Consider the following 11,464-nt stretch of genomic DNA (forward strand, 5'->3'; position numbering starts at 1 on the left):
CAGAATACTTAGGTCCCAGTCCTGGAATACACTTTACATGTGTGCTGATCTGTGAGTAAAAGATCCTTGAGTGGGCAACATATTGCACGAGTGGGATCTTAATTATATGCATTTTTGAAACAAGAGCCTTTCTTGTAAAGGTATAGGGTAACATTCTCATATCTGTCATTATGTACCTTGTTGATTAATGTGCAATTTGTAACTGGATGTAGTTAAATAGCATTTACTATGTAATCACATGATACTTGGGATCTTGCGTCTATTCTGTAAAGTATAATACAGGAATACCAAATTAAGGAGATATTTGTCTACTTTAAAAAAAAAAATCACACCTGTATTGCCAACAGGTTTGTTTACCTATATTACAACTGTTCAGAAAAATGTTTTAAAAGTATAGTTTATATTTTTTTATTTTATTTTTATTCTATGTCTTTGCATTCTTTCAGATGGACAATGAAAATCCATTAAGTCTATTTTACTTTCAATATTTCAGTGCTGTAATGTTTGGGTTGCAAACACTAAACACAAGGTTTCTTGTATAAAAATAACCATTTCTATTGGAATTTTTAAAAATAATCACTAGCAACATTTTTATTTGTCTTGTGTTTTTTATCTTTCAGTTTGAACCAAATTTCAGTTTATAATGTCTATATAAAGTCACATAATATGTTTTCATAATTTAATACTTCAATATTAAAACAAACATCAGAATTAAAAAAAAAAGTTCTACAGGAAAATTAAAGGGACACTGTCAATTTACAGAACATGCTTCTATAAAAATATTTTACCTCATATAGTGCATAGTTGGTTCCATGGTTTCTCCGGTTGTTTCTGTGTTCAAAACCAACACAGCAACAAGTGAGAAAAATATTTAAAAATGCATAACCACAAATATTGGTCACAAGACTCAAAGGCAGGTGAAACACTTAACACTTTTAACTCATTTTCTTTTAAAATTAACTAGATATAAAACTGATGTCTCTTTCATCAATTTCTGATCTAACAGTCTCTCCACACTTAATGGTAATTTACATTTGGTAGCTGGACCCAGCCTGATCACATACTCTTAATCTTTGATGGCCTCTGTTTTCTACAGTCTCTTTTCCACCCTTCAAATTTCTTCAAAGCTACCATGCTAATCCCTTGGCCACTTTGGATTTGTTTTTTCCTTTAACCCGTTTTGCCTTAAGCTTCTTCCTCTGTCTGGGATTCATCCATACTGGGTACTGTCCATGTTGGTCTAAAAGACTCTTTTTGTTTCTTTTAATCTGTGTCTCCATCTTAACTTCATCTGAAAAAAGAAAGCATTTTCAAAAGTCAATAAAAACATCTGAATCAGCTTCATACAGGACACTTAGAAACACTAGATATACAAACAGTAACCAAAATAATCTCTCTTCATACATGCCACAAATTTTTTAGTCTCTCTATTGACAGTATCGAGAATAAGAGATTTGTTTGTGCCCCCAAAAAAATGCAACACAGGACGATCCCTTGTAAATAATGCTGTTTCCCATGGCAAAGTAGTGAGTCTGGAGCGTGCATTTGGACAGATGCTCTTCCCCAAGCAAAGTAACGGTTGCTGAGAGCAGGAGCTGGTTGCTAGATGGGGGAGGGAGTGTGCAAACCCATGGAACTTAGGAGCAGGAGCTGATAATGGAGTCTTTTGTTAGGAGAGAGGAACAACATGGACTGTGATATTACAGTTCAGAGCTACTGATTATAGATATTGTATTTTCTCTAACGCTGATGAATGAAATGAAGGGTCTCTAGTACCAACTAGAATGAAAAACAAGTTTTTAAAAAAGCAATTCCCCTCCCTACCCCCCTTGCTACGCCATTCCAGGCTTGAAAACCAGGAAGATGATTGTGGAGAGGGACATGAGGGAGGAAGTGGTTGCAGAGGGATCAGAGGGTGGCACACACAGGGAGTTCGTGGGAGTAATGGAGGGATGCAAGTAGCCCCCTGAGTGTGCTCTGAGCTCACCCAACAGAACCCATGAAGTGTCTGATCCACTGCATAGATTCACAGCTGTATGTTTCAGAACCTGGGCTGTTTTTTCCCCTCTGAGGCCCAACAAACAGCACTGCAAAATTAAAACCAAACTCACCACCTTGATCTTTGACTTTCTCGGGGGTGACCACTGCTGCTATTTCTTTAACCTCCTCCATTACAACATCGGCATTTGCTCTCAGGATGTTTTTTAATCGGCTGAGTTCCTTTGGCGCATTCTTCTTCCTTTTCTCAGCTCGCATCTTTCTCTTCCATTTACTCCGTAAACTCTTAGCCATTTTTTGTTAGCTGAGATGAGGGGGGGAGAGTGAGCAAAACACGACAAACTTACCTCCAAATCTGGACCCTTCACATTTAAACCAACCACTTCCCCTCGCCCCGCAAAAACCCAACCCCCGGACCCCGAGTGGGCGAGGAGAAGCCAGGCCCCTAGACCTGTGCTGATGTGGGTGGGCTCCAAGCGGCCCCACTCACTCGCTGGACACAGCCTGGAACTGGCCCCGCCCCAGGGCCGCGTGGAGTCCGCGTGCCACGGGTTTCCCAGGTAACAGCGGGCGCCGCCCGTGGGCTGGAGCGCGGCTCGAGGGTGGGGGTCGTTACAGGGGAGAGGTGTCTGCCCAGAACCGCCCTGCGACACTCACAGACGGCCGCACACGCCCCTCCCCGCGGACGGGAAGGCCCCAGCGGAGCACGCGACCGCAGAGCTCGGCCGCTTCACTGGGCACAGGCCGAACGTGGGCGCCTCCCGGCTGGCCCAGGCCGGCGGCCGCGCGCGCGCTCCATAAGCCACTCACCGAGAGTCGCGCGGAGCCGGACCCCCCACGCGCCCGACAACCAGTTGCTCAATAGCACTTGCCTTCCGGTGTCTGTGCGGCGCGTGCGCAGCCCCGTAGGGCGGGGCAGTGGTGGAACCCGTACACGTATAGAGCCACTTGCAGGGGGCGGGGCCTGTGAGCTGCTGAGTTAACCCGTTCAGGGCGGGGACGGCTGTATCTTAAGTCGCCTGAGACAGGGAGTGCGCGCGGGGCCAAGCACATGGTGACCCGCGCGAAGCGGGGGTCGGTAGCCGGCGCAGGACCAATCTTGGCTGGGCCCCCGCAGTCAGTCTCCTAGGGAGCTGCTGTGCAGCAACAGCAGCCCTGCCGCCAGACCCCTGCTGCTCTTGGAGCAGAACAGCCCCACAAACTGACGCATTACGCTGTATGCGACAGTCTCTAGCGCAGGGGTTCTCAAACTGGGGGTCACGAGCTGTCAACCTCCACTGCAAGCACTGCTTTGTCTCTGGCATTTATAATGGTGTTAAATATATAAAAAGTGTTTTTAATTTATAAGGGAGGGGTTGCACTGAGAGATTTGCTATGTGAAAGGGTAAAAAGTTTGAGGCACTGTTCTAGAGTTTAGCCATTGGGTCACTGTTTGCAAGGCACTGCTGCTTTGCCCGGGCGTACAGAGACAGATCTGAGCTGCTGAATTAGAGACTAGTTTACTTAGAGGAAAATGCTTTATCTAGTAAAAAGTCCACTGACGCAAGCTGAAAATACCTAGGAGAACTTGGTCCTTCAACAGCATTAATAAACGTACACATTAGCGATACTGGAGGATGGCTAAGTTAGTCTTCCTGGCTTTTGTTTCATGATTGATCATATTTTGATGCTAAATAATGTGTTCAACACATCCAACATTTTATTTGCTGATAAAACCTGAAAAAAATAGGTGCTATTTTCTAGATAAAACTAACAGTAAACACACACAATGTAAAAGTAACTCCAAAGACAGACGTCTGACCTTGTTACTGAACATTTAAAATTTTATTATGTTTCTTACTTAATACAGCTCAAATATAAGAGCAGGTAGAACATTCATTTACAGTCCTCCTTGACCAACATCTCAGCAAGCCAAATGCATACCTGGTCTTAAACTATCCCAGTTCTTTACTGCTAAAAACAACTTTCACTTTGGCTCCCCTTACTGGCATTCCAAAATACTTGTCCTTGGTAATAAAATAATCTCATAGCTCTAAACCAGAGCAGATTAAAATCTTTTAAAGGAAGTGTAGTTACGTTTTACTAATTACTAATTCCAAGTCTTTCAAATCAAGAGCCCACTAATATACATTTTTAGACTGACAAAATTTTAGCTTATGTAAAATATCACTACACACTAACAAAATGAAGAGACTTGATTTTGTACTATCCAGACAGACTTATGATTCCAAAGGAACCATCCACAACAATTATAGGATAGCAGAAATAAAATGATGGGATTTTCTGACTGTTCATGTTAGGGCTATCAGAAGTTGAGAAGCATTTTTATCAAAAGCCCCTTGGTCACAAATAAAGCCTTTACGGAAGTAACTGAAATGGCTGCAGCGTGCAATTAAAGTAAAATATATATTTTGAGCAGAAACTCATCAGTTACATATAACTCTTCCATTTCTAAGAAAAAGATTCAGTAACCATGGAATGGAAAAACAGGAAGATTCAGTCTCAAAATATACTGCAGTTTATATATAATGAAAACCAACCCTATTTAGACACAACCCTCTATACACTAAATTTCACTATTTAAGGAAGAGTTTCACTACAGATCGCCTACAATTATTTTTTATTGAATGCTTCTAGAAGGCGCAGCAGATGTAGGAACAGATTGATGATATCTAGGTAGAGATTAATGGCAGCCAATATATACTCTTCAGGGGACAGTCTGTGCATCAGCAAATGAGTGTCATAGATGATAAATCCGCAGAACAGCAGCGCTCCCGCAGCAGCAAACAACAGCTCTATTGTCTCACTATAGAAAAACAGCTATAAACAAATGATAATGTGAGAAGGGAAAACATTTGTAAGTTCAAATTCTTATACAAAAGGTACTTTAGTATTAAAACAAAATTACAATTAGACAACTGTAAATATTTTGCCCTTGTACAGGAATATACATACTGCTAAAAGCCAGTAGCAGAAGAGGAAATTCCAAACTTTTGTTTTCCCCACTCAAATTAACACCCCCACTCTTGAGGTCTTAGGTCACCATTCTTCTGGGAGATGTAGATTAGATATGATTTACTTCAAAACTCAGTCTATTTACACATATGCTACTGATTCAGTAAGACTACTCACAGTAGTGAAGTTAAGCATGTGCATAAGTGTTTGCAGGATAAGGGCCTAAATGAGCTTGGGGGGGTTGCTACTAGGTGACGCAATGTACTGCCCAGGGACTAAGCACACTGCTTTTCCAGTACTCCAAACTCAAGGAGTAAGACAATGACAAACTGAACATGTATTTTCTGCAAAAGAGTGCAGGCTGTATGTTAGAGCCAGCTTACCAAAAACAGACAGACAAATTCCTGCCAGACCTTCAGTGTTGTCTATCCCAGGGGTTCTCAAACTTCCATTGCTCCACAACCCTCTGACAACAAAGTTACTATATGACCCCAGGAGGATGACGGAGACTGAGCCCCGCCACCCTGGGTGGGGGTGGAGTTCAGGCTTCTGCCCTCGGTCCCAGCAAGTCTAATGCTGGCCCTGGCAACCCGGTTAAAACGGGATCCCAACCCTCTCTGGGGTCCCGACCCCCAGTTTGAGAACAGCTGGTCTATTCCTATCATTCCAAATGTGTGTCATTAGAAGCAATGCCTCAGAGGAAGCTCTACTTTCAGGACAGTAATAGTGAAGGACAATGAAGAAAAAAAAAAAGTAGCCATCCTGTCTGCATCCAATTAACCCAGAAATCTAGTTTGATTAAGTTGTTTCCCAATCAAACATACTCCCAATTTTACAGTGCCAAGAACAGCATCCTACTGAAATCAATTTGAAAAATGTGGTCTAAAGGTTACAACATAACTTGTGCCAATAACATTCACAGATTGCATCAGCAAATACCCACCGCTTTTAATCTTACAATATAAATGAAAGATTCCTACAAAATGGTGACTGAGCAGTACATTTTAAGTTTAAATTGCAAATAATTCATCACTACATTAACTTGTAGTCAATTCCCCTTATAGTTAGCCAATTGGAGACACATACATGATACATTGGCTTATTATAGATCAAGGATAAAATGATCAACAGCACCCAAGTGATTTAGGAGCCCAGGTCTTATTGAAAGTCAAAGTCAATTGAAAATCAGACTGATGATCCTAAGTCACTTCGGTGTTATTGATAATTCTCTTCCAAGATTTGTAGATTTTACTCTGAGTTCTCAAGCATGTCCTATTCTAACAATTGTATTCTTTTAAAAATTTATATAATTAGATGATAAGTATTTTGTTTTAGTTACAAATTATGTCAAACAACCACTTCTAGCCCTAAACACAATATATCTTACCCTCAAGAGACTGGAGAGGATGAAAATCCACAAGCAAGCAAACAGCCTGGAAAAAAAAGACATTCCTGTGTTAGCTATATTACTATTATTTCAAAATTTTCTTCAAATGTTTCCATCCCACAGAAAAACATCTTGAACAGTCTAACAGTTATTCACATATACATGTGAATACATACAGACACCCCCTTACATCCACCCACCTCTAAAATGCCAGGTAGCAATGAAAACTTGCTGTTAATGATTTGCTATTTGAAAGTTCCCCGATATTTCTGTGAAAAATACAAATAAATAGTTTGCTAGTGTAATATTAACATTATAGTTTTAAAATTGTTAACATAAATAACAAAACTGCAAACTAAACTATTTGTCAAAGGAGGGACCTATATAAAAACAAAAATTACAACTCAGAACACCCACAAATCGATTACACAACTCAGCTTTCTGTAGGCCTGACTTTTATTCCTGTATCTGTAATACTTGTGCTTTTAAAATAGTCTGATAAGGGAACCTACCCTGCTCCAAATTTGCTGAAATCTCTCTTGGACTGCAAAGTATACACAGTCAGCCCAAGAAACACAGCAGTAGTCAGAATAAAAGCTTGTAAAATGACTGATACATCATAGAAAGTCACTGTAAACAGAAAAGTAAATTATTTTAAAAAATAGTACACTGTGCATATAACAGAACAAGATTTTTGATTTAATAAATGCTTAAACATCATGATGAGTTTTTTATATTTATAGACTGTCAATGTGAGAGAGATGGTTAGATTTGACCTAACAATCTTGAGACTCACACGTACAATATGCACATACCATATGCTTCTACATTTGCTGGTTCTTAAAATTTTTGGCATAGGGTTAGCTTTCTTAAATGGGCACGTCAAATCTCTTGTAACTGTGCTAAAAAACACTGTCAGACTTGTGCAAAGAAAGCCAGATCCAAGAGCACAGAAGGTACTAATTCCATTCCTGCAATGGGAAAGTGGCATCTTTTCTCCTGCTCTTTAACAGTCAAGTCATAGGGGTACAAAGCAAATGTAGAACTTCTATTTTTTCTATTTAATAGAAAGAAAGGATGACAATCTGATTTCCTCCCTCTGCTCCTGTGACTTTGCTACACATGTTGAAATCATGTGCAAATCCAAAATAAAAGCTCTATCACCAGTCAGGCCACAACTGGCAGTTTTAATCAGCAATGGGTGCAGCGTGTCCGATTCCTTTCCCTATTTCTGTCTCAAATCAACAGGCAGTATTAGAATGACTAGCATTTACCTGTAATAGCAACAGTCAACGCTTCCAAAAGGGTCTATGAGAAGAAATGGGAAAAAAAAGATATTCATATGAAAACACTGTACACATTTGCTAGTTTGTAGTTTTAAGTATTTTGCTACATAATCTTTTACTATACGCAGAATGTACCGTGTGCTATAGAAACATGTTAGTTTGTTACAGTTTCGGTTTTAAAAAATAAAAAACTCTCAGTAAGACAAAAAAAAGAAAATGCAGTATGTCTTGCTATCCAGGAGAGAGCATAATTGTTACATGTAATTTTTATTTTAAAGCCTATTTCCTTCCTTTCTCCATTTATGGTACATGACAATTTTAAGTAATATGCCTAACAAATTTCCCTTAAATAACAATAAAAGTAAGTAGGTTTATCAGAACTGTTATTATAACTGAACTGTTTTCAGTTTCTCCATCTGTATATTTTTCAGTATTAAAATACTTTCTTAGGGGAATTTTAGGACTATGAGGTGAAAGTATGTACTTGTGTCCTTAACTTTTTTCCCTTGACCAATCAGCTTGAAATCAAATCCACTACTGTTTTATTGGCACAAGACTGAAACAAAACTCGGAATTCTCCTTAGTTTTTAATATTCATTAAAGAAACATGAGTTTTCAGAACAGTACCTTGGCTGTTTTTATCCTTTTGCTCTTGGGAGAATTCTGTGGTACTGTGTGCCTGCAGAAAATGACCCCCCCACCCCCCAATTTCTTTGCGTCCCTGCACCAAAATGACAGGGACACCAAGTGCGGGGGTGTGGGGATGACCATGGGTGCAGTTTTTTGGGGGGAAGGGGGCACTGCTCCCCCCAAACAGAGGTGAGGTATGGGGGGCACACAAGGTTATGTGCCACTACCCCCCCCGCCTCCATTTCTGCAAGCACAGAGCTGTCCAGCTGAAGGAGGCAGTTCCCCAGGCTCCAATGATTCTGCAGCTGAATGCTGCCTCCTGGGTCCTAGTGCCAGTTATGTTCACCTTCTATGTGCTAGGAGCCTTCCTGTTTTCTGCGCAACAGTGAGTGCCCACAGTGGGGCTGGGTAGGTGGGTGGGTGGGGGAAATGAGGGAAGGAGGTGGGGGTTAGGGGAAGAGGCAGTGTGGAAGGAAGGAAGGGTGGAATAGGGCAGGGGAATGTGTGAGTGAGAGGAGCGGGATGGAGGAGTAGTAGTGGGAGAGGAGGAGACGGGGAAGAAAAAGGGACAGGGGAATCGTGGGGGAAGCAGGAGCCCAGCATGCAGCATCCTCTCAGCAGCAACTGGGGCTCCCCCACTAAGCAGGCCCACTGAACCCTCACCCCAACAAGCTCCAGCCCCCTACACCTGGACTCCCTGATAAGCCCCCCCAAACACATCCCCACCCCACTGAGCCCCAACCAGCTGCACTTGGACCCCCCACCTCATCTAGCCCCACTCCCCCAACACCCACAATGATCCACCCACACACCCCCTGCCGAACCCCATCTCCCCACACCCAGACCCTCCCCTGCTGAGCCCCAACCACCTTCACCTGGATCCACTGCAGAGTCCCATTGCCCCTGCATCTGGAACCCCTCCAATGAGCCCCTGTGCATCCAGATCTGCCACTGAGCCACCTACACCCAGATTGCACCACACAGAAACCTCTCACCCCACACCTGGATCCCCCTCCACATTAAGGCCCTTCACACTTGGATCCTGCTGGGCTGAGCCTGCCTACCCACCCACACCTGGTATTTCTGGGACGGGCCTAGCCCTTGCCACTGCATCAAGATCGGGTGCAGCCTCACTGCCGAGTCCCTGTACTGGAGGAGGTGGGGGCTTTGGGGTGATCTCACACCTCAGTGCAGCCAGTGGCCTGTGCTCCCCAATGCTAGAGCCACATTTATTTACTGACAAATAAAATTTGCAGAATTTTAAAATATTGTGTGCATAATTTTTTGGCACAGAATTTCCTCAGGAGTACTCATTGGATCAAATCAACTGTTCTGAGCCCTCACTTTCTTTAAACCTATTATGTCCCAAACTTACAGTTTTGTCTCTTCCTTTCTGCAGTGTGTAATGTTTAAACTGTTGAGGAAAACTATTGGAATACAACATTCCATACCGTACTTGGATGCAACTTTTACAAAAGTTATTTCATTTTAAACAACTGGAATAAACCCTGAAAGTTTTCTGCATCACAACTTCAGAAACAGACAAATATAAATCTGCATTCCAATTAAGATAACTGATCTACTGCAGGGCTTTTGGAGAAAACATCTTTGTATCTTATAAGACAGGAGAACCTGGTAGCTACCTTCAAATTTGAAGAATACAATTTACATAACTTCTTCCAAGATGTCAAAGCCAGAGGAATGCTAGTGGTGCAACCGAAGTGCCTCCTTTTGGCAGACTGAACTGTCCCATTACTTGGGACAAGAATTCCTTAGGCTGTTGGAGGGTGACTGTGATAACTACAAAATTCTACATATGGGCTGACTGGTAGTTATATGCTATCATGCATGGGATCAAAATTTGAGACTAGTCCATTCATATGCTCTTTGGATTGGAAAGATGCTCAAAACTCTTAACACCAAGAAGGAGAAAATAGATTTTAATCTTCTACAGTAGATGCCACTACGGGTCCCTGTCAGCAACTGTGCTTGATCTCAGCTATAAACTATTTAACAGTTTAGTACGTATGGTAACGAGGAAATTTCCTTGAGTCCCATGTTTCCTATTCACCATCTTATAGGCAACAAAAGGCCTTAAAAATCAAGGGGGATATTAAAAAAGAAAAACGACAAAAAAAAAAAAAAGAAAAGAAAACTTTGCTGAGGCCTGTTGAAAGCCACAAGACGTATTCTTTCCATAAGGAAGCTTGAAGAAGACTGAGTGGAGGATATCAGGGAACAATGTGTGGCCGGAGCATACAAAAATTCTGGCGGACTAAGAATTTTCTACTATGCTTTGTAAAAAGGTACAATGAAATAAATTAGCCACCACTGGTTTGTTTTAAAAAGCCGTTCGCAAATAACATTTTCATTAAGCATTACTCTTGTAAAGAATGAAGTTATAAGGATACTTACAAATCCAAAGAGTAGGTATAAATTAACAGGATGCTGATGTCTATACAGAGTTAGTGCTAAAATCATACCCAAAGATCCAAGCACAGATACCAAAAGCAAAGCAGGGCTGTAAAGTTTAACATAGGAAAGTCAGAGTTAAATAAAAAGTAGTAACACTACTTCTCAGATTTTCTCAAGAAGCTAATACTTACACCATATGTCTACAGTAACACTAAGCTGAGGGGTGTGAGACCTCCTTATGCCAAAAGATACAGGCTGTTCAGAGATCTATTAGCTGGATCTAAAACAGTGATCTATTATGCTTGTGTATGGACGGGAAAAAATAAGCCCATTACATATGTAAAATGTAAGAAGATATTTTTATCTGTAAATAAACAAATCTATAATCCTTATACATGTGGGCTCTGATTCTGCAAACACATAACGAGTAATTTTATGCATTAATCACACAGAATTCAACATAAACATTAACTAGTAATTTGCTGCTGAAATGAAATGGATAGAGTAGTTCCCCAAGCAAAACATAAGAAGTTTCTGAATGAGATGGGGGGTTTCCAGCTATGGCCATGTCTACACTACAGAGCTTACAGCACTGTAACGCTGCTAGTGCAGACACTCTAATGCCACGTCTACACTACGGGATAATATCGAATTAGCTAAAATCGGTTTTATAAAACTGATATTATAAATTCGATTTCATGCAGCCACACTAGGCACAGTAATTCGGCGTTGTGCGTCCATGGTCCGAGGCTAACGTCAATTTCTGAAGCGTTGCATTGTGGGTAGCTCTTCC

The 11,464-nt window shown here is 41.4% G+C and overlaps 2 protein-coding genes across 4 annotated transcripts in view; both read right to left on the reverse strand.

The window, feature by feature from the left end:
* Positions 1–335: 335 nt before the first annotated feature.
* Positions 336–2,918, reverse strand: LLPH (LLP homolog, long-term synaptic facilitation factor). Of its 2 annotated transcripts, none has more exons than XM_032788826.2 (3): positions 2,809–2,918; positions 2,115–2,302; positions 336–1,291 (listed from the first exon to the last, which is right to left on the reverse strand). In XM_032788826.2, the coding sequence occupies exons 2-3, from the start codon at positions 2,290–2,292 to the stop codon at positions 1,128–1,130; spliced, it is 342 nt and encodes a 113-aa protein (XP_032644717.1). In that variant the 5' UTR covers positions 2,293–2,302; positions 2,809–2,918; the 3' UTR covers positions 336–1,127. The 2 variants fall into 2 exon arrangements, with proteins under 2 accessions (XP_032644717.1, XP_032644716.1); XM_032788825.2 differs by having other exon boundaries at positions 2,112–2,302; positions 2,809–2,912.
* Positions 2,919–3,795: 877 nt separating this feature from the next.
* Positions 3,796–11,464, reverse strand: part of TMBIM4 (transmembrane BAX inhibitor motif containing 4) — a 13,086-nt gene continuing 5,417 nt past the window's right edge. Inside the window, exons 3-7 of one of the 2 annotated variants that reach the window (XM_032788827.2) lie at positions 10,672–10,777; positions 7,615–7,648; positions 6,853–6,970; positions 6,341–6,386; positions 3,796–4,818 (exon numbers count right to left, since the gene is read on the reverse strand). In XM_032788827.2, the coding sequence (XP_032644718.1) occupies positions 4,612–4,818; positions 6,341–6,386; positions 6,853–6,970; positions 7,615–7,648; positions 10,672–10,777 (511 nt within the window). In that variant the 3' untranslated portion in view covers positions 3,796–4,611. Of the gene's footprint in view, positions 4,819–6,340; positions 6,387–6,540; positions 6,610–6,852; positions 6,971–7,614; positions 7,649–10,671; positions 10,778–11,464 lie in introns of those variants that run through there. The other variant, XM_032788828.2, reaches the window with a different exon arrangement.

This window comes from Chelonoidis abingdonii, chromosome 1 (assembly GCF_003597395.2).
Source record: "Chelonoidis abingdonii isolate Lonesome George chromosome 1, CheloAbing_2.0, whole genome shotgun sequence".
In the NCBI taxonomy this organism is placed as follows: domain Eukaryota; kingdom Metazoa; phylum Chordata; order Testudines; family Testudinidae; genus Chelonoidis; species Chelonoidis abingdonii.